The sequence below is a fragment of the Aulonocara sp. 'chitande type north' Nkhata Bay genome, linkage group LG8, assembly GCF_057382095.1.
Source record: "Aulonocara sp. 'chitande type north' Nkhata Bay isolate Kocher_YH1m ecotype deep benthic linkage group LG8, A_spYH_male_GT1.1, whole genome shotgun sequence".
Lineage (NCBI taxonomy): Eukaryota > Metazoa > Chordata > Actinopteri > Cichliformes > Cichlidae > Aulonocara > Aulonocara sp. 'chitande type north' Nkhata Bay.
Window position 1 is genome coordinate 22,341,600 of NC_141351.1, and position 24,268 is coordinate 22,365,867.

Below are 24,268 nucleotides of genomic sequence, written 5' to 3' on the forward strand. Positions count from 1 at the left end.
CATGATAATACCCCAGGACACTCTCACGAAAGAGTCTAAATCTTAAGAGTTTGACTTCTGGGTGAATATTCATATGTGTGGGTGACACAGATTTATATGACTATTTTGTAGCTCATATTCAGGTAAATCTGATCTATTTAATACTTTTACAAGCCATAAATGTCAAAATATTGTTAAATTCAACTTCTCACATGCAAGAAATTGCTGCTTTTTTCCACACCGTTTGTATGGGCTAGTGTGATAGATAGAAAACAGTAAAAAATGGCACCTAACATTTTATAGGCAAAAAGATGAATCAAAAACATAAATGAAGGATCAATCGACATAGGTGGTTTCAGCCTTTTAAGTGGAAAGTAAAGCCCTTTAAAGTATCCATATATAATTCACTCAAACATCTTTAATCATAGGGCAGAGGTGCTTTGAAAGACTGTGTTTTGGCGCACCTTTGTAGGAAGCGAGGGTACGTCTGTCTGTTGGCGAATCCAGCGCGACGCACTCTGACGTTCTCCAGCAGCCCGAGGTATTCCACCTGATGACGGCAGCGCTCATGCTCAAAGAGCAGAGGGGACTTGACATCATTGGGCTTGATGCAGCGAACGTAGTAGGGTTCCTGTACAGAGCAACACAAGGTGGATTTACACACCAGCCAATGTTTTCTACTGTAGTTCAAACTGCAGTGGTGATATACAGTAACTATATGCTCTTCTGTAACAGACGTGTATTCGCACGGACACCAGGAACAGCAAATAAAGGGGGGCTGGGAAGTTGGTCTCGCACATTAGGGCTTCACCTCATGAATGCTGTTAGATATTATTCATATTTTTCAGGTATTTGCATGTGGGGAATAAAACGAATGCCCGTAACATTCTTTTGCATAACTTTCAGATATACTACTGACAAACAAAGCACAGTTTTGTGCAATGATTTCTTCCAAATTAAACCATATCTGGAAGATAACAGGAAGTAGTTTGGGCAAGTAGTTTTTATTAATATTTAGCATCTCTGATGAAGATGATTCCTTTAATACAATCTTTATTTGCCCCTAAACATGAACATTTTCTTTAAGTCTGGTCATTTACTTCATGTACTTGAGAGTAATATGTAAAGTAAGGTTGAACAGTTTAAAAAATAAAACTTGCAGTATTGCATATCAGCAAGTGTACACAGGTCGTGTCATTTAACAGGATTTGTAGTCAGAATCTTTCTCTTCACTTTAATTCCTTCTTAGGAACACGTATAGGGTTATAATCCACTGGCTCAATATGAATATTATCTGATGCAGCACTTATGAAAGGTTCACCTTGGAGGCGAGGTTCTCCACCAATGAGATCATTGAATTTTTGAAGAGTGTTGCAGCCGTCAGCGGTCGCTTGGTGACCTCTGTGATCCTCAGTTTGCCCTCAGGCCACATGGCCTTAAGTACTGAGTTGGAACTGGACAGAGAAAAAGTAAAGAGAAAAGATCAACATTTACAAGACTACTGAGCAAAAAGAGAAGCAGCAGAATTTAATATTCGTCCATGTTAAATGTGACATATGTGTAACATTTCAACAAGATTTTCTAATCAAATCCAAGCATGACATTTAATGAGACCTATTATGGTCAAGACTGCACACTGCATCACTGGATGCTTGTGCATCCCTGTCCATATGCATGATAAATAAAACTAGATTGTTCAAATTTATATCCATATCTGTTAAGACTGATATAATACAATTATAGAAGACTGAGTTGTCCCTGAGTTGTCGTAATAGGACACAACCATCTATTGTCACAGTGACCTTCTGGGGGAAAAAGGGACATCACATCATCATCTTCTCTAATTTTGTGAATTTTTGTCATAATTAGCATCTGAATTCTTGGGTCATGGCTAAAAACATCTTTTTGTGTTCAGCCTTCTGGATGACCTTAACCTCTGATTACTTAAATCCAATCAATTCACCCTTGAATCCAAGAGCTGCTGTTTCTGTTTAGGAAATATCACATTCAAGTGAAGTACAGACGGACAGCATGAAATTATAATGCCTCCAGCAATGCTTGGGCCCAGCCTGGATGCATATTGGAGGCATTCTCATAAGGATAACAGCTCCATATGGCTACAACACTTAGCACATACTCTTCCAGCCAAAATTAACTGATCTGCTTTCAAAAATGTCATGATTCTGATTTGTGTTAAGAATACCATGAACATACATTAGACAGGTAAGCAATTAGTTGATCACATTTATATTCAGCACAAAAAAAGCTGAAGAGGACTGGTGAAGAAGAGGAGGAGGAGGATAAGAGCAAGCTGGGAGAGGATTCATTGCACTAGTCGTTCTTTTCAGAGAGCTGTCATGTAATCAGTGTGCTAGAAAGTGAAAGAGACACTTTGAAGAGTGTGTGTGGAGGTGATTGAAAATTGAAGCAGTGTGTATTACTGTGTGTTGTGTTACCTGTTGTACAGCAGTCTCTTGAAATCCTGGAACAGAGTGTCTTTGTTCTTATCAATAAAACCCACCACTGAGTACCTGTAGAAATACAGACAGAGGTAAATGCAAAGAGAAAGTCTTCAGATGGTCCAAAATGCAGCTGCTCGCCTGCTAACTGGTACCAAATGGAGAGAGCATATAACCCCAGTTTTAGCTTCTCTACATTGGCTTCCTCTCTCCTACAGGATCCAATTTAAACTTTTACTTTTTGCTTTTAAGCCACTTAACCCCTGAGCCACTTCTTACCTGTCTGAGCTCCTTTCTGTTTATGCTCCAGGAAAAACCATGAGGTCTAGCTCAAAATTAATGCTGTCCATCCCACGGACTTATCTCAAATCTCGTGGCAATAGAGCCTTCTCTGTGGTGGTCCCAGACTGGAATAGTCTTCCCCTAAATATTCTGCACAAACACTTGATCAATTTAAATCACTACTAAAGACACATTTTTAACACACTATGACCCAAACATTTTGGTCTTATTTAATAGTCTTAATTACTGTTTTAATTATTTTATTGTCCTATCATTGTTTTATATTGTTACTATTGTTTTACATTGTTTCTTTTTAATGGCATTTTTATATTGTTAAGCACTTTGTGCAGCATCGTCTGTCTTGTACTTTGCTATATAAATAAATTGGACTGACAGACTGATTGTATGGCATCAGCAGTGATGTGGACACTGTAGTCCTCTGTTGTGCTGAAAAGAGAGCTGACTGCGAAAGCAAAGCTGTCGATTTACCCGTCATTGTACACTTCTACCTATGGCCATGAGCTCTGAGAACTGATATTACTGATATTCCACCACATTGACAGGATCCAGGTGGTGTGGTTTAGGTATCTGACTATGATGCTTCTTGGTTGCTTTCTGGACGAGGGGTTCTGGGTAAGACCTAGGGCAGGGGTGGGCATCTCCAGGCCTCGAGGGCCGGTGTCCCTGCAGGTTTTATATGTGTCCTTGAACCAACACAGCTGATTTAAATGGCTAAATTAGCTCCTCAACATGTCCTGAAGTTCTCCAGAGGCCTGTGTGTTGACCCAAGGTGAGATCTAAAACCTGCAGGACACCGGCCCTTGAGGCCTGGAATTGCCCACCTCTGACCTTGCGTAACCCATGAAATGATGGAGACACTGGTTTGAGAACACCTCAGGGTCCTCCTGGATAAGCTGGAAGAAGTGGCTAAGAAGAGGGAGGGGCTTATGTGCCTGGACTGTTACCCCCATGAGCCAACCAAGATAAGGATGGGTGGATGGATGGATCTGTGAATGTCTGATTTAGACAGCATCAGTTAAACAGGGAGACCACAATGTGGCCTCCAGCTGCAGTCTAAGGTGTGGAAGAGCAGCTTTAACATCAGGTGCAGGGAGTGAATGTCACGTGAATTTCAACTTCAGCATCAGGTGAGAGCAAGTGGGAGCACACCCTGAAGCACAAGTGGAAGGTAAGCTTGTTCTTTTCACCACAGCAGGACTGTAGTGGGGTGTTAATCTGAGAAGAGTGAGCAGGTGGGCTTTTATACACTAATCGTCAATAATAACGGACACTGTAGGATCAGCACACTGACAGCAGCTGGGACACTTTACCTAATCCAGTTATCCCAGTAATCTCTGTCCAGTGTTTTAAAGTGGTCGGTTAAATTTTATTGTTGTTTTTCAAATGATAATAATTAGAGATGGACCGATCCGATATTACGTATCGGTATCGGTCCGATACTGACCTAAATTACTGGATCGGATATCGGAGAAAAATAAAAAATGTAATCCGATCCATTAAATATCACGAAAGCACCTCACAAAACTTGCAACACGCCGTAACTCACCTCAGAACGTTAGCACGTCGGAGCAGTATGCATCACGTGATAGAGCGGCTGTGGCATGCGGGACCTGTCGGTGGTCTGGATAGCATGTGGAGCTTCGCTAGCAACCCGGCATTTCATCTCCGACAAAGTTATCCCCGAGAGAAGTAAAGCAAGTGTGTAAGTCCATCTCTGAATGTTTGTAAAGCATTCCTGCGTTAAGCTTAACAAGCGATATATGGAGCGACTGCCTCTTCTCGCTGCTACTTCAATCATGAAACTGCTTAACGATCAGCTGATCGGCTTTTCTGTCGCGAGTCCGTGTCTCTAGTTTGCTTTTGGCCCACTTTGCACCAGAAAGAGGAAACCAGCGGCTGAACAACAGCAGCACGTTTAAGCTTGATAAGCTGTTGTTAGAATGTATTTAATATTACTTTCTACTCGAGGATCTTTTTCTACGTAGCTGACGCTGGTAACTGTGCAGGGGCGCATCTAGCAAAGTTTAGCCAGGGGGGCCGATAGGGCATTAACAGGGAAAAGGGGGCACAAAGACATACTTTTTTCTTATTCTCATTTAAAATGTCTAGCTTTTAATAAATAATTATCTGACACCCAAAGTTTTAATTTGATGTAAAATGAATAGAAGTCAATTACTGTATATAGTGACTATTAAGTCTAATCTCCAAAAAGTTGATTCTGTTCATCTGGACGTAGCGTTTTGTGGGAGAAACGTTTCGTCACTCATCCAAGTGACTTCTTCAGTCTATTAAGTCTAATATATATATACCCTAGTAAGCTATAGTACTTTTTCCTTTGGGAAGGTACCATCTGTGCAGTCTGCAATTTTGTTGAAGAAAGATGTTGAATCTATTTAATATTTCTTGAAAAATAATTGATTTCTGTGCATTTTTTTCACACTGCATCAAATTAAGGTTGATTACGTCGATTAAGCATCATGAGGTGGAGCGTGAGGGGTGGTTCCCTATTTTTTATTTATTTATTTTTGTTGTTGCTGGGAGTTGGAACCCTATTAGTTAGGTTGCTTAATATTTATGCTAAGTACTCTTTAAAATACCAGAATAGGGAGGATGGTGTAGGTCTAAGTTTATTAGATTGATCAGTATTGCTGAACTATGAAATATTTTTTTTTTTGCATACAGGTATAACAGAATAGCTTTAGTGTAGTTGTTGTTTTAAACTTGAGTATGAACTTATACAAAATGCAGCAAGATATTTAAAAAACAGTTTTGTTGATTAAAAAACACTATATCGGATTCATATCGGTATCGGCAGATATCCAAATTTATGATATCGTATCGGTATCGGACATAAAAAAGTGGTATCGTGCCATCTCTAATAATAATTTTCATGTGAAAACTGTCAGGCTAATATTCAGATCCACTTTTTTTAGTTAATCAACAAGAAAATAAATGAACCTTTTTTATAATCATTTTAAAAGCTTGTGGGAAGACACACCAACAGGTAGCTGTTAGTGGTGACAGCACTGAGGTTGTAAATGAATACAAATATTTAGAGACAGCGATCAAGGAAAATCTGTCATAGGATTCAAACATAAGTGCCATTTACAAGAAAGGAAACAGCAATTGTATCTCATCTGAAAGCTGCAACAGTTTGATTCAACTTGTATTTATATAGCACTAAATCCCAACAACATTTGCCACAAGGCACGTTATATTCTAAGGTAGTAATAGAAAACTCCAACAATCAGACGACTTTGAGCAGGCTCTTGGCAACAGTGGGAAGGAAAAACTCCCTTTTAAGAGAAAGAAACATCCGGCAATATCAGGCTCAGGGAGGGGGAGCCAAGAGCCGTGACTGGTTGGTGGTGAGGGGAGGAAGACAGGACAAAGACACGCTGTGGAAGAGAGCCAACAATAAACGCATGTCATCTATCAAAGACATCACATGTCTTTGATAGATACACACTGGCTCTTTTATTCTATGCACATGTGGAATGTACTCGCCTTCTGTTTTGCTTTTTTGCCTGGAATTTTTACTGTCTGTAGTTAATAAGAGCAAATTCAATAAAATTGCACGTCAGCAACAACGCAGTTTGGCATAGTCTTAACTGGTGGGAACGGGCAAAGGTTCAGGGTACCACAATTTCTCATGCTCAGAGATCTTTTATACCTTGTATCACTCTGTCAAACAAATCAGGTGATATCACGTATGTGTACATAGTTACGCCTTGGTTTTTCGAAATATTATTTTTATTCTTAATGTCTGTAGGGACTTCATTGGTTGTATTTATCTCATATAAAAAGGCAGAAATGGAACTTCTGAAAAGACAAAGATTACTACTACCACTTGCTTCAGGGAGGGCGTTATGTGACTGCATTAAAGAACACATCCTTAGCCATAACTGCATAAAAACTGTGACCGTTTCCTGAATCTAACAAACAGTTAAAAAAATTTTTACTTAATTTTGCTCAACCACAGAGCTGCACTGTGACGTGAGTCTAATAAACAATAATAAATCATTTTAAGTAAATGCATGCTGTTACTGATGCAGCCACTACAAATATTACTCTGCCTCCTGCCTGGTGTAAGACGATCAGGGACCAATCAAGGCCGCCTGTCGAACCTGCTCCTCTGCCTCAGTCATCCCCCTGGGTGGCAGACACTTAGCCTTCACAAATGGGCTCAACATGCTTCCCTGAGAGCACTTTTTGGGAAGCTTAGCCTGTTTGGTTTATTCTTTTGAATGGCATCCAAGTAAGTACTCTGGGATTTGGGACTGGGAAATGGTGCTGTATTTTTATTTTTTTTGTGAGACATCATGTAATTAGGATGTCATTTAAATGTTTGAATCTGTCCACCAGTCTTCTTACACAACTGGAATGGGCAGAGTGATTGACTATAATGACAGTTTTCACCAATGACTTGGCACGTCACTGCCTTTCCAATCCAATTCCATGTGGATAAAACTATAAATTGATCACTTTGATTAAGATTAATCTTCATTTCAAAGGATGTCTTTGACGCTTTCAGTATGAATCAGTCAAACGGGGTATTTGGGCACTGAGAGCCAATTCTTCGACATCAGTAGCAGATGGTGTAAATGTTGAGGTGGACTAGATAAAAAGATTCGGGGCCTGGTTTAGAGAGAGTTTTACATTTTTTTAAAGCATGACTATTATATCTGGAAAATAGTAAGTGAAAGCAATGTAAATGTGTTTTTAACATTAAGTTAACTGGAGAGACATCCCTACAGGAAGCTAACTGTTGAAAAGAAAAAAAGAAGATGGGTTATGAAACAACAATTTGGTTAAAATTCAGTTGCAAAGTGTGATTTATTGCCCTGAAAACTATTCAGATTCTTTTAAGAACCAAAACCTCCATCTGCTCCTGAAGTGGGCCAGAGTGCAAGGCTGTGGTTTGAGTCGCCAGCTCTGAGGCATGAATATGTAAAGCTGAGGAAAAGAGGATGAATCATCAGTAAAAGCTTTTCCTGAATAAATAAAAGTCTTAGATACTTACACCACATCTCCTGCATAGTGCCTGATGCGAAAGTCTCTGTCAAACTCCAAACTCTTGTCAGTTGGTGAGAGCTGCAGAGACAGACGAGAAGAGAGAGCAGCGAGTGAGCAATGACACGGTAAAGTGTTCCTCAGAACAATGTATTAAAAGCATAGAGCCTTAAGGCAAAGAAAGAGACATTCACCATTTATCTAAAAATATAAAGTAGTGTTACATCAGTGCTGCTTGTTAGTACTGTACAGCCCATTACCTAAGCTTTCCAATTCAAATCACAAGTGTTCAGCTCCAAAATAAGCAGACATGGGTCAGATTTACATTTAAGTCCCCTCACAGCTCTATTAACCTCTTAGGACCTGGCGTCCACATATGTGGAGATCACATTTTGGGTTATTTAGACCAAAATACTCAAATATTTACCATTTACCAAAATACTCAATTTTGCTCTACAAGGGCCTGATATCCACTTACGAGGACATTATACTGCTACTGTTCTATCAAAATTTTAAATGAATATCCTCATATGTGGCTCTTATTTTTCTTAAAAACAAAAATAAGGTAAAAAAAAAAAAATCTGGTAATTCTTTCTTTTTACATTCATCAGGCCCCAATCAACCTAAATATCAAAGAGAAATTAAAAATGAATGCCGTGGAAGAGTTCGGGTCTTAGGAGGTTAAAAAAAACCCACACCATCAACAGAGTGTACGCCAGGGTTAATAATAAATAAGGTCAAAGTTTTCTTAACTTGAAGGCCACGTTTTGATTGTTGCTTGATCATCATCATCATTGCAGGGACAACACAGCAACGGCCATTCAAGCTCACATTCACAAGTTGACCTAACACGCACCAGAGAGAACATATGCAGGCACTGGGAGAACATGCAAGCTCCACACAGAACTGCCCCAGCAGGCCAGTGGGTTCAAACCCAGGACCTTCTTGCTATGAAAAGCGTAAGGTTGACAGATGCATCAGGGGCAACCTGGGTTTAGGTATGTTACCCAAGGATCCTTAGATACGCAGAGCAAAGGAGCCAGAGATTAGTAGATGACCCAGCTTATTTCCTGAGCCACAGGCGACCCCATAAAAAACCTTCTGATTTTATTTTCTTCTCCAGTGCCTTTAATGCAGCTCTCTACATGACAAACTATTAAAGTTAAACTGTATAGAGTGATGGGCAGAGCTGTTACTGCAAAAGTAGATGCAACGGGGCAGAAAACACCAAGACTGTCGTCACTGATAATGTCTCATAGAACAGGGCAACGAGGGGGGAGGACAGAAAGAAACAAAAGAAGGTGCTGAAAACATTCAAGGCACAGGCAATAGACATGGCAGCAGAGATGAGACAAGGAGAAAGAAGAGGGATATATGTGGTGTGATTGGAAGAGACAGAAGTAAAAAAAATAAAGTGTGTGTGTGTGTGTGTGTGTGTGTGTGTGTGTGTGTGTGTGTGTGTGTGTGTGTGTGTGTGTGTGTGTGTGTGTGTGTGTGTGTGTGTGTGTGTGTGTGTGTGTGAGATATACTGACACATGTATGTAGGCCAGTGACAGCAGAGCAAAGAGGGAGGAAGCATGAATGGAGATGCAGAGAAGTCTTCCGCAGCCCTGAAACAGCCTCTGATGAGCACATCAGGGTTTTTATTTCATCCACAACTGCACAGCAGCGAGTTCATTATGGGCTGTGCCGCTGGGTAAAGTAAGTGTGTGAGTGTGTGTGTGTGTATATGAGTGAGAGGCATCCCGAGATTCTGTCGCAATCCCAAGGAGACACAAGTGATTAGGAAGAGAAGGGTGAGGGTACAGGAAGCAGCAAGATTTTTAACAAGGAGAGAAAAAAATAATCCGTGAAAGCCCCTGGGATGGATATCTAAACATGGGTCGAGAAAGAAAAGCCCGAGAGTCATAGAGTATTGCCAGAAGTATACGGACAGGGCTTTGGTCTACAAAAAGTTTGTCTTTTATAATGATAAACAGCTGTTTCATACTCATTCATCAGCAGAAATACTACAAGCTTGGTCTGGCTCCTCAGATATGTGAAAATATTCTGTTTTGTTTTGGGGTTTTTTTTTTAAATATATAATTGTAAACTAAATTCTTTGGGGTTTAGACTGCAGGACATTTTTTCTGCTTTTCCTTCATTTTGTTAAACATTTTTCTAAAGCAATTAATCTACTAATTACTTGCATAATTAGTTGCCTGGAAGACTGAAAACAGCTACAGACTCTAAGGCTACCCTGAACACATGTCCTGTCTATTTCAGGTAAGCTTTAAACCACCAGGGCTGTAAACACCTGATATCACTGGTCATGTGTGGGGGGTATAACTAGCAACCAGAAGGTTGGTTGTTTGCAATGGCAAACAGTAAGCGTGAAAGTGTCTTTGCTTGGATTTACAATAAGATAGAAGTGTGGCAGAAACTAGCTTGAGTGCAAGGTGGTCATGGGGGTGAAAACCACAGACTGCAAAGAAATATACTGGTACAAGGAGCATGATCCATCACTATAGACACACAAGAAGAATGAAATCACAAAATTTGTGTGAGCTTCGCAGGTCTCAGTTTCCAGACTTTTACAAACTAGAACGGAGTGAACAGAGTAAACAGTGTTTCTGAAACTCTTCATTTTAGGAGGTCCAGAAAAGTCAAAGTTGTAGTGTGAACCTAGAGGTAAACCTTTCAAAAGTTACAGACTTTAAAACTAAAATATTACCGTGGCTCTGCTCCAAGGTTCAGAACTTATCTGAACAAAATTTACTGCAGTGGTTTAATCCTAATCAGTGACAATCCCAAACCTATAGCACCAAAACTAAGCCCAATCCTTTGTGCATGTTTTTGCTTTTCTTCAAAACAAACAGAAATTTGCAAAAGACGGACTGTCATCCCCTTTTTTGTGTCAGAGAAAGCCATCCTCAATATTTATGCTACACTAAGAACATCCTGACTTGCATAACAAATCAATTGTCTCATTAATATACAGGAACAAAGAACAGCCTCACACTTCCCAAAATATTTTAGATGCTGTTCTGAACGTCCCTTTCCTGTTGCTACTTGCACAAGCGGGGAATTTTTTGAAAGCTTGGCATGGAACAAATTTGACTGTGCAGAGCTCAACCTCATCTAACACCTCTGAGATGAACTGGAACACCGGCTGTGAGCCAGGCCAGGCCTCATCACCTGTCAGTGCTGGACCTCACTGCTGCTCTTGTATCTGGGCTGAAACCCTACTCTATCAGATCAATCCCAATGATCCTGGAATATCTGAAAATCCCATAAAAAACATTTATCTTTATTTTTGGTTATTAGTGTGGATGCTGATTAAGCATCCACAATATTGTTCTTCTACTTTTAAATTTCTGTACGTTTTTTGTATGCTATGTCCAGTTTTTTCAGAAAATGCATTTTCTAGTTATACATTTTACATTTTTACTATACATTTTAGTTATTATTTATACTATATGTACTATATAAATTATATTATATGGTCTAAATTCAATAAATAAGTAAGTTCAGTTCATTCAGTAAGTACAGCAAATTCTTCATGTTTCTCTCAAGTATAGGAGATAAACTGTTTGGAAAAATCAAACACACTTTTTAGGGGTTATTAGCCTTAAACACACACTGAAACACAGAACAGACAGACAAACAGATGCTATATCAGACAGACAGCCTGCATCTGTGGGAAGCCATACTTCCCTTCATCCATCCCAATCAGATACACTCCATCTCTCACACACACACACACACACACACACACACAAAAGCAGGATGCACACATGTAGACAAGACACAAATCTTGGCAGCGCTGTTGTTAGCACCTCCTCCGTGTCTGGGTTTCAGCCTAGCATTAAGTTTGAGACTGCTGTAGTGCTGGTTGTGGTGCTGCGTGCGTGCTCATCTACGGAGAAAGAAGCCACTTAAAAGAAAGAACAATGGTCAGAATAATGGCAACACAGAGACTTTGATGTCAGACGAAATAGCCACAAGCAAGGGTAGATGCACAATTATTAGGTCAACTTAAATCGCTGCATTTATTCTCAGTGAGATTAGCACTAATACAATCTACAGTACTAACCAGTACTGTGCAGTACTGACTCATATTTTTTTTCTACACTATGTTAACAACTTGTATTTTTTTTGAAAGGTTGTATTTAAAAAGCACAAATATCTTACTATAATAATAGTGTATATATGGATATATCTGTCTATATGTACCTTTTCCTCCATAACGGGTGGACCAGTCTGAGGAAACACTGTCACACATACAGTGATTATTAACATCTATATTTTTTGTAAATCCCAATTCTTTTGATTTTTAAAATATATATAATTCAAATTATTCACCTGCCAATGGAATGTTATGTTCTCAGGTTGTTTCACATGTAACATTCGATGCACGCTGCCCGTATATAACTTAACAGTCACTAAAATTTGTATCCACAATGGAATTTCATTCGGGATGCCACTAAATTCAGAGCAATTTTTTTTTAAAGAACTACGTGTTTTTAAGGAAAGTTTAAATATTTTTCTTTATTTTACTTTCTTTATCGTCAACTTTAAAAAATAAGGTCTATGACCCATCAGGTTATATAAGCCATCAGTAAAGATATTTTAAAAGTTAACAATTTTTAATGAGAGTGTCAGTGATGCGGTAGCACATTCAGCTCATGATCCATTAAAATTCAAAGATAAAATTAAAGAATAAACCTTGGTGTTGACCTAGAGTACAGTTTGGGTGAAGGCCTATTAAATGATCATTGTTTGCAAGTTTCACTAAAATTTGATCAAGAGGAGGAGTGATTGTTGTAAATTGTGGGCAGATGAATGACTCACCATGACATAGGTTCATCTTTAATCTTAGAAATATAAAGACAGAAGCTGCTAAAATGTGAACAAGGCAAAAATGTAAGAATAACTAAAATAATAACTGCAGAGCAACTCAGTTATTTCAGTGAAATTTAAAAAAAAAAAATGCTAGTGATGCTAATTTAAGAGGTAGGACATAGTGATTATGGCGAACAGCTTCACCTCATGAATGTAAATATGCAGAACAGAGAAAAAGAAAAAGTACAAAACATTTGAAAAGACCACAAGAGAGTTCCCAAAGCCTAAGGTGTTCCTGGTCACCATGCTTGCTTTATCTGATTTGCAGTTTAAAATTTGAATGTACGATGCCAGAAAAAAAAAATTGTTTAAAATAAATTTTCATATTCACAAAGAAACAAAGAAGCACGACCACTCTGGCCTTCGTTTCACCCTGTTCTGCTTTAAAAATGAAATGCATGTTTAGCAGAAATTACTGCCGACAGCCAAAGCATTTTATTAAAAACAGAAAAGGACTTCAGGTACAGCCAAAAACATAAAACGAAACTGAGGAAGAAGAAAGAATGATCGGGTAATATGAAAATGGAAACAAGATAGACAGAACAAAAAATAATATCATTTAACCTCAAAATAACGAGCATTAAAATAATCTTGATAAAAGAATAGAAGGCAGAAGAGATGAGGCAACAAGAGATGGGAGGATTTAAATACAGAGAGAAGAAGCAGAGCGAGAGCTGAGGTGAGAAGGCGAGAGACAGACAAGAACTGTGGGCCGAGCGCATCAGGTACACAGTGTAACATAAGCTGGTGTCAAAACGACAAAAAGCAGTGATAAGAAGCTTCCACACGTCATTTTCACTTTTTCCTTTTATTGCTGTCACATGTTTCAACATTTATTAGCAGAGAAAAGCGCCTTGAGGCGACTTTTGTTGTGATTTGGCGCTATATAAATAAAATTGAATTGAATTGAATAGAAAAGACGAGATGAAAACAACCAGGACAGAGCTGACAGCAGAAACTGAAGCAGAGGTTACTCATTCTTCTGCAGTATGTTCAGAACATACCTGACCATGAAGATAAAGGACTGAAGCAGCACTAAGAGCCAGACATCAGGCTTTGGTAACATATATGTAATTGGAAAGATCAACAAAGCGAGAGGCAACAAATGTAAAAGAAAAAATGGAAAATGTGAGTGAGGCTACAGCTTCCACAGACACTGGTTTTCAACTCAGCAGACCTGCTATAGGAGTTACTTGTTAGATCTCCTCAGGTCCACTCAAACAAGAAACACGATTTGGATAATCCCTCTGGTAGAGTTCAGACACTTAGAGAATAGTTCTTCATTAAAACCTCCAAAGTATGCACCCAACCGCCAGTATGCACGGAGGCAGAATGGAAGATAAAAGTAGATGTTTCACGTTACACAGCTGACCTTATTCACATCAGTATGGTCCTGGGTGTGAAACCCCTGGCTGACTGGGGCCTTTCTGTGTGTACGCATGTTTTCATGAATCAAAGATAATAGGTTCTGTCTCAGTACTCCAGTTTTCACCCACAGTCCAATGGCATGCAGGGGTAAGGGTAACTGGTGATTCTAAGGGCCAGATTTACTAAAAGGGACAAAATAGCGTGTGGGCGCAATAAATCTGGCACTAAATTAGCCAGAGTTATGAAATTAAGTGTGACTGGTTGTCTGTCTCTCTGTGGTAGCTCTGTCATAGACTGGTGACTTGTTCTGTAAAAGCTGGGATGAGCTACAGCCTCCCCCTGAATTGGAGCAGAAGGATAGGTAGCTTTTTAAAAACATTTTTAACAGCATGTTCCATGCTGTCTGAAACCCCCGGGGTACAATTTTTTGCTGTTTTCTAAAACAATGTATATGTTGCTTCTATGAAAATGATCGAATGACCAATCTGAGAAAAAAAAGACATGTACCATCAATACTAAAAACTACACTACATGTCTGCACTGTGGTATGAATTTTCTTTAACCTCCTCCTTCTTTAATTTCTCTTTGATATTTGAGCTGATTGGGACCTGATGAATGTAGAAACAAAGAATTACCAGATTTTTTATTTTTTTTACCTTATTTTTGTGTCTAAGAAAAATAAGAGCCACATATGAGGATATTCATTTAAAATTTCCATAGAACAGTAGCAGTATAATGTCCTTGTAAGTGAATATCAGGCCCTTGTAGGGCAAAATTGAGTATTTTGGTCTAAATAACCCAAAATGTGATCTCCACATATGTGGACGCCAGGTACTAGGAGGTTAAATGTTTAAAATTTTACTTAAAAATGATTCAATTGAAGTACAAAAATTACATTTATCCTAAAATACAAAGTTAATGTTGATCATCTTGTCATTAGTCCAATAACTAAAGCAGTTAAGGTCCAACTATTGTTTAATGTAACAGCCAATATTAAATGTCAGAAACATGGCTACTGGTTTTGACATTGGCTGTTACATTAGACACATCGGCCATGTTTCTGTACAGGCGAGTTCAGTGGATCTCATTCTGGCAAACCAAACCTTTTTGAACAGATTTTATTGTTAACAATAAAAGTGACCTCCACCTTAATGTGAAATGCCCCACTTTCTGCCAGCTTCTCGCCTTCCATCACCTCCTGCAATCACTTTTCCTGCAGTCCTGTTTGCCACCTGTGCCCTCCTGCTCTCTAGCCTCTGGACTGGAGAGCCATCTATGATGGCACAAGCCAGACCTCCCAATGAGAAGCATCTGACTATCTCCAAGCCTGTCAAGAACTCACACTAGGCACTGCAGTCAACAATGCAGGTGGCAGATGAGGAGATGGATTTTACGTTTCATGCCCAGTGCACTGAGTGGCAGCTGTCAGGACATTAAAACCCAGCATATCAAACTACATGCTAATCCAGACACCAACAGACAGAGTACAAACCCTGAAACAACCATCAGATTGTCCTGGTGCTGAACCGTTTTACGCCACCGATTCTCCTCTTAGAGGCATCAGTTAGCTGCCTGTGTCCATCCTGACTGCTACAGCTGACCTTGTGCATCCCTGGGACTAATGACCAGCATCTCAGTGATTAGCATCACCAACACATGGCCCATAAAAGCTTTACCACTTAGTACACCATGTGCACTCATACATGTAGCAGAAGGCAGAGGACACACATACACAAGCATATACTCATGTACATCCCATTAGTATGCCGCGCCATAGCATGCCACATGCTGCGATGCTGTGATCTATGTGAAAGGTAAAAAAAGAAAACAGTGAAAGCAGATGGGAGAAAATTGAAATATATAAAGTGAAACAACAAAAGATTTAAAAGCTAATAAAAAAACAGAAAAACTGATATTTTACTGCAAAATGCTACCAAACATGTGATTGCTTTAGCAAATTATAGATTAGAAAATGAAGCTGATGTTATTCTATTTAATAAATCCAGTATAACAATAACACTTTTCAGCAGCCCAAATCACAGTGTTTCCTGTTGAAAATCTTTACACCTGCAATACCAGATTTTTTTTGGGGCCACTTGGGAGCTACAAACAAAATCAGACAAAAATCCAGCAGATACGGCGCAAACGAGGTATTTGCTCTCCTTTCAGATCTTCTCCTGAGGGGAATCTCTGGATCTTTAGCTATCAAATTCTGCTCTATGTTGAACAACTAACTCTGTGTGCTTGTAAATGGTTGGGTAGTAGCACACATTAAATTACAAAAACAGCTGCCTGAGCACATTTATTTAAAATGTTACGGCCAAATAAAATATCTGTGTTACGAGGGAAGAAACTTATAAAGATAATCCATCCACCCAATTGTTAGCAAAAATGTTAAGGTTATACACACGCAAGCCCAGATACAACGCCCTTACAAACAATATTCAAATCAGTGGTAAACACTGAGACATAACACAATAAGCTACTGCAGATTTGACATCTAATTCAATAGCTGGTCTCTACTGTTTGTGGTTTTCCGCTTTGTAATCAGGGTCATACCCAATAACTTGCAGTAAAAACTGAAAAGGCCAATCACTGTCTACAACTTTACAGCAAGTGTTTAAATTGTTGTGTAACTGTGAGCCTACAAACATACCATGCAGACTAAAATAGAAAAGAAATATTTAAACAATAAGGCTTTTACATTTCAGTGTTTGTGGTGCAAGAAGACAAAAAATCAAGTAAAAAGGCGACGAGGCGTGTAGACACAGTCAAACTACACAGTTTGTTAGCGATGAGTCATTACATTTATGAAACTAGTTAGATTTCAGTGTGATTAAAGTGTTGAGTCGAGCACACACAGGCTGATACAAAAACTGGAGACAGCTGGATTTTATGGCGCCAAAAGCAAAAATCTGACTGATGTATCACTCGCATCAGATTCAAGTGCTTCCCTTTAGGTGAGAATTCTCTGTAAACAAGCCCGCAGCTCCCATGCATCAAAACTGCCTGATTAATTCATAACAAGGCTGAGAAGCCTGGAAGCAAATGAAAAGAAATTCAGATCAGCAGACTCCAACGCAACATGACATATGGAGACCTGAAAGAACGGTTTAGGAATGCTCTCTCTTCTTACTTTGACAACGGCGTGCCAAATTTAATGTCCACATGTAGTATGTAGCGAATGAACGAACACTGCAGAGCGTACGTATTTGTGCGTCACATTTTGTGAGCTGAAGCCAGACGACAGCGTAGCATCATTCAGTCCTGGAACCAGAGTGAGAACATTACGGTAGATCGTGTTATGTGAACATTTCCTGGAATTGATCTCTGACTCAATCTCTTGCTCTGCATGTCTCATTTCCATCTCATCAGCTTTTGAGGCTCTCATGCGACTACTGCACACTGAAGCAGAAATGGTTTACATTTCGTATACACTCAGCAAGCAGTTTATTAGTAAAATAACCAGTGAAAGGCAATGGATTTTTATACAGCACTGAACCTTCCTTCACGTTCAAACTGCTTTATTTAATTTTACACTATAGTGCTTTTGTTATTTAGGATCATTATGAAGTAATTCTAATGAATTACACCGAGTTATACCTACAAGTCTTTCTGTTATTTTGTCTGACAGTAACCTGAATAACTAAAGCATCTTCAGTGTTGGTCAAGTTACTTGAAAAAAGTAATCAGTAACTAATTACTGATTACTTCCCCCAAAAAAGTAATCCTGTTACTTTACTAATTACGTTTTTTCAAAAGTAATTAATTACTTAGTTACTTTTTATAAACATGATTTACAACCTGAATAGGTGATAAAGTGATAGATCTTTCAGCCCAATTCTACTTTTTCTACATAATCCATCATACAAAATGTAATCAAATGAAAAAGTCTCTTTTTTAAAAATTTTTTTTATCAGTTTTAATCTTTTAACTTTATGCATCAAGCAAAAATTAAATTATATGCACCATTCTCTGACTTGAAGAAATTAGTTTAACATTTAAACTTATTTTCTGCACATTCCAGCACATAAAATAAAATATTTTTTGTGTTTACACTCAGTCTTTCAAATAGATGCAAGTAAAACACAGCAGAAAATAAATAAAGTCAAAGACTAGCGGTCCTGTTGCTCTATTTTCACCTGTACAGCAGGAGTGGGGTAGGCGGAGGTTTGCCCTGGTGCAGGTGTGCCGCAGCGGTCAGTGGAAGAATACGCGAGTTTCTCTGTGAATTTCCCATTACGTCGTAGCGCACTCGGTGCTTGTTTACAGGGTTTTTTTTCCCGCTGTAAAAAGAAGTTTTCTTCCCACGCACAACGGACGCTAATGTTTTTGTCACTTTTTATGGAATCAAACTCAAAGTAAGGTCAGTACTTCCACACTTTAAACGCTGCACGCTCGTACTCTCTCCTGCACTCGATATACAGTGGGGCAAAAAAGTATTTAGTCAGCCACCGATTGTGCAAGTTCCCCCACCTAAAATGATGACAGAGGTCAGTAATTTGCACCAGAGGTACACTTCAACTGTGAGAGACAGAATGTGAAAAAAAAATCCATGAATCCACATGGTAGGATTTGTAATGAATTTATTCATGAATCAGGGTGGAAAATAAGTATTTGGTCAATAACAAAAATACAACTCAATACTTTGTAACATAACCTTTGTTGGCAATAACAGAGGTCAAACGTTTACTATAGGTCTTTACCAGGTTTGCACACACAGTAGCTGGTATTTTGGCCCATTCCTCCATGCAGATCTTCTCGAGAGCAGTGATGTTTTGGGGCTGTCGCCGAGCAACACGGACTTTCAACTCCCGCCACAGATATTCTATGGGGTTGAGGTCTGGAGACTGGCTAGGCCACTCCAGGACTTTCAAATGCTTCTTACGGAGCCACTCCTTTGTTGCCCGGGCGGTGTGTTTTGGATCATTGTCATGTTGGAAGACCCAGCCTCGTTTCATCTTCAAAGTTCTCACTGATGGAAGGAGGTTTTGGCTCAAAATCTCACGATACATGGCCCCATTCATTCTGTCCTTAACACGGATCAGTCGTCCTGTCCCCTTGGCAGAAAAACAGCCCCATAGCATGATGTTTCCACCCCCATGCTTCACAGTAGGCATGGTGTTCTTGGGATGCAACTCAGTATTCTTCTTCCTCCAAACACGACGAGTTGAGTTTATACCAAAAAGTTCTACTTTGGTTTCATCTGACCACATGACATTCTCCCAATCCTCTGCTGTATCATCCATGTGCTCTCTGGCAAACTTCAGACGGGCCTGGACATGCACTGGCTTCAGCAGCGGAACACGTCTGGCACTGCGGGATTTGATTCCCTGCCGTTGTAGTGTGTTACTGATGGTGACCTTTGTTACTTTGGTCCCAGCTCTCTGCAGGTCATTCACCAGGTCCCCCCGTGTGGTTCTGGGATCTTTGCTCACCGTTCTCATGATCATTTTGACCCCAAGGGATGAGATCTTGCGTGGAGCCCCAGATCGAGGGAGATTATCAGTGGTCTTGTATGTCTTCCATTTTCTGATGATTGCTCCCACAGTTGATTTTTTCACACCAAGCTGCTTGCCTATTGTAGATTCACTCTTCCCAGTCTGGTGCAGGTCTACAATACTTTTCCTGGTGTCCTTCGAAAGCTCTTTGGTCTTGGCCATGGCGGAGTTTGGAGTCTGACTGTTTGAGGCTGTGGACAGGTGTCTTTTATACAGATGATGAGTTCAAACAGGTGCCATTCATACAGGTAACGAGTGGGGGACAGAAAAGCGTCTTACAGAAGACGTTACAGGTCTGTGAGAGCCAGAGATTTTCCTTGTTTGAGGTGACCAAATACTTATTTTCCACCCTGATTTACGAATAAATTCTTTACAAATCCTACCATGTGGATTCATGGATTTTTTTTTCACATTCTGTCTCTCACAGTTGAAGTGTACCTCTGGTGCAAATTACTGACCTCTGTCATCATTTTAGGTGGGGGAACTTGCACAATCGGTGGCTGACTAAATACTTTTTTGCCCCACTGTATTATCCATTGTTGATCTGCACACAGCTGTTGTCACAAACGTCGCACTCGCTTACGTCATTGTCATGAGACACTCCCGCAAAAAACAAAAAACAAACAAAAAAAATCACGGTTTTAGTAACGCAGTAACGCAGCGTGCTTACGGGAAAGTAACGGTAATCGAATTACCGTTTTTGCGATAGTAATCCCTTACTTTACTCGTTACTTTAAAAAAGTAATCAGATTACAGTAACGCGTTTACAAGTAACGCGTTACTGCCCATCTCTGAGCATCTTTATGCATAATGCAGGTATGTATAGTTGGAAATGAAGCTGCATCACTGGTGTTTATTGATGACATGGCCCAAAATAAATATCTATACTGTCTATACTGAGAAATGCTAAATTGATAGGTGTGAGCTTTCATAATCGTATCAAAAACAGAGCAGAAAAGAGAGCGTAGAGCTGCTAAAGCCAACTAAATGGTTCTCAAATGGCTCACTCTTCTGACCTCAGCCCAGTTGAGCATGCCTTTCACCTACTGAAGACAACACTTAATGCCCAAACAACCACACACAAGCAGCACTAAGCAATGCCTGACAACATATCTCAGTTAAATGAAATCCAGCATCTGCTGATGTCTGTGGGTTCATTGATAGCAAAGCTTCAGCGTTTAAAGTCATACAAATAAGCTTAAACTCAAAATTACTGTATGTAGGTTTACTTACTTTTGAACATGGCCTTGAATTAAAGCTGAAAGCCCACACTTTAACTGCAGTTTAAATAAGTTCAAATCCCTTGTGGTGTTGCAGTTATATAACACACAAATACATTCATATCCTTCGCATGGAAAACAGAGTTGCTCAGTTGACCTTGGACCTGGCTTTTCTTTATAAAGCAACAGATGACATCTTCATTTTGAATAGAGGCAAACACAATCGCTTATTTTTACACATCCGGTAACTACTCGCAAATATTATTCTTGAGTTTTTCCTCAAGCCGCCAAATAACTATAAAGATCACAGACATACTTAGAGGTGATGTTCATTGATTTGTGAATTCTGACTTTGAAGCCTTGACTGCAGCACACTGGCCATCACCGTCTGGACCTTTGGTTCATTTAGAGCTACCATATTTAGATTATTTAGGGCTCCACCCTAAACGATTGGCTAAGGCTAGCAACAGGCTGTACTGCCTGTCACATTACATATCAGATGATTATATTGAATATCATTAAAGGAACTGCAGTCTTGGTGCTGGTTTCATTTTTCAACTCTGGAAGCTGCAGCTTGGTTGAAAGCAATGTTCTCTCTCTTTTGCACAACCTTTAAGCCATTTCGATAATTATCTGGTTCTTTTGTTACTCAGATGTCTGATTTTCCTTGTCTTTTATCGATGGGTAGGTTATCTAGTGTTATTACTTTGTTGGAAACATCTATGTGCTCATGGAATCTATTTTGATGGGAGAGGGAAAGAATACAATAATACCTAGCTCTTGTTTTCATAAAACTGTGCTTCACCCCTTTCATTTCTCTCGCGGAATGTGCACATCTCACTTCCCCTCACATAACAACTCCCAGTCTCTCACATTGCACCTCACTTTCCCTTTCCTCTTCTTTCGGTCTCCCTACATCTTCACACTTTCATCCTGCCAACTTGAGGAGCTCTGAGCTATGAGGTGAGAGTGCTTCTGTTAGTCTTTCAAGGCTGCAGAGCTCGTGTTCTCCTTGAATGCTCAAAACCTTGAACATTTTAAAACTTTCCCAAAAACTAATTTGCATATGAATGTAGGTTAGGGCATCTGTTTTGAGGTCACAGTAATATACAGTTTCTCTCTTGCTGGCTCTGTTTTTTTCAGTGACCCTGTGTCAGCAATGACAACACTATTTAACTTCTAAAATGTTTCATTTTTTATGACCAAGAAATTCCAAATCCATTCCATACCTGACGGATAACACAGACATACTAACAAAATTCTCATGGGTTAGTTTTTTGGTTTTTTTTACTTTATAAGAGTTTCCAGAAAAACAACTGTGGGCTTGTCATGTGACACTCCATGTGTGGAGTAAAATATACAGCAGTTTGCATATCACAGCTCCTTAACTGCCAAGACAACACGTGACCAAAGACTGTGAGCAAATTTGTCAGCGTTTTTTCAATAATACAGGTATTTAACACTTTAGGTTTAAGTGTGTGTATCCAGCCACCCACCAGCTCCAACATCAGTCAGTACCAAACTAGACATGAAGCCTCCACTTCAATTAAAACGTCACTTCAAGCTCACTGAGTGTCATCATTTTAAAGAGGAACTCTAAAATGATTTGGCATGGTAAATAACATCTATCTCTATTTGTTTTTATCTAAAACATATCTATTGAGGCAAGTAGAGTGCGTTCTAAACATAAGATAAAGCTTTGGCTAATAAACAAAACAAAAAAGCATATCTATACAAAGCCATAAATCCATTTTACATTCCTCAAACACCAAAAAACACTTCCATATATACAGGGAGTGCAGAATTATTAGGCAAATGAGTATTTTGTCCACATCATCCTCTTCATGCATGTTGTCTTACTCCAAGCTGTATAGGCTCGAAAGCCTACTACCAATTAAGCATATTAGGTGATGTGCGTCTCTGTAATGAGAAGGGGTGTGGTCTAATGACATCAACACCCTATATCAGGTGTGCATAATTATTAGGCAACGTCCTTTCCTTTGGCAAAATGGGTCAAAAGAAGGACTTGACAGGCTCAGAAAAGTCAAAAATAGTGAGATATCTTGCAGAGGGATGCAGCCGTCTCAAAATTGCAAAGCTTCTGAAGCGTGATCATCGAACAATCAAGCGTTTCAATCAAAATAGTCAACAGGGTCGCAAGAAGTGTGTGGAAAAACCAAGGCGCCAAATAACTGCCCATGAACTGAGAAAAGTCAAGCGTGCAGCTGCCAAGATGCCACTTGCCACCAGTTTGGCCATATTTCAGAGCTGCAACATCACTGGAGTGCCCAAAAGCACAAGGTGCAATACTCAGAGACATGGCCAAGGTAAGAAAGGCTGAAAGATGACCACCACTGAACAAGACACACAAGCTGAAACGTCAAGACTGGGGCAAGAAATATCTCAAGACTGGTTTTTCTAAGGTTTTATGGACTGATGAAATGAAAGTGAGTCTTGATGGGCCAGATGGATGGGCCCGTGGCTGGATTGGTAAAGGGCAGAGAGCTCCAGTCCGACTCAGACGCCAGCAAGGTGGAGGTGGAGCACTGGTTTGGGCTGGTATCATCAAAGATGAGCTTGTGGGGCCTTTTCGGGTTGAGGATGGAGTCAAGCTCAACTCCCAGTCCTACTGCCAGTTTCTGGAAGACACCTTCTTCAAGCAGTGGTACAGGAAGAAGTCTGCATCCTTCAAGAAAAACGTGATTTTCATGCAGGACAATGCTCCATCACACGCGTCCAAGTACTCCACAGCGTGGCTGGCAAGAAAGGGTATAAAAGAAGAAAAACTAATGACATGGCCTCCTTGTTCACCTGATCTGAACCCCATTGAGAACCTGTGGTCCATCATCAAATGTGAGATTTACAAGGAGGGAAAACAGTACACCTCTCTGAACAGTGTCTGGGAGGCTGTGGTTGCTGCTGCACGCAATGTTGATGGTGAACAGATCAAAACACTGACAGAATCCATGGATGGCAGGCTTTTGAGTGTCCTTGCAAAGAAAGGTGGCTATATTGGTCGCTGATTTGTTTTTGTTTTGTTTTTGAATGTCAGAAATGTATATTTGTGAATGTGGAGATGTTATATTGGTTTCACTGGTAAAAATAAATAATTGAAATGGGTATATATTTGTTTTTTGTTAAGTTGCCTAATAATTATGCACAGTAATAGTCACCTGCACACACAGATATCCCCCTAAAATAGCTGAAACTAAAAACAAACTATAAACTACTTCTAAAAACATTCAGCTTTGATATTAATGAGTTTTTTGGGTTCATTGAGAACATGGTTGTTGTTCAATAATAAAATTATTCCTCAAAAATACAACTTGCCTAATAATTCTGCACTCCCTGTAGAATATATGTATAGTTATAAAAAAAATAATTTAACACTAACAGTGCAATATAAATAAAGATGCCTAGGCATGATGACGGTGGCAACCCTAGACTCTAACACAGTCTACGTTATTTAAATAATCCATAGAGCGGCCAAATAGGACAAACATTCAGTGTAACAGTTATAAAATTCTTGTGTAAAGATCAG

General features: G+C 39.5%; 1 protein-coding gene across 1 annotated transcript in view; it reads right to left on the reverse strand.

Moving 5' to 3' along the window:
* myo1d (myosin 1D) overlaps window positions 1–24,268 on the reverse strand; it is a 121,503-nt gene that overhangs the window by 65,813 nt on the left and 31,422 nt on the right. Inside the window, exons 12-15 of the mRNA XM_086304301.1 lie at window positions 7,765–7,835; window positions 2,436–2,510; window positions 1,301–1,433; window positions 444–610 (exon numbers count right to left, since the gene is read on the reverse strand). Coding sequence (XP_086160427.1) covers window positions 444–610; window positions 1,301–1,433; window positions 2,436–2,510; window positions 7,765–7,835 — 446 coding nt within the window. The remainder of the gene's footprint in view (window positions 1–443; window positions 611–1,300; window positions 1,434–2,435; window positions 2,511–7,764; window positions 7,836–24,268) is intronic.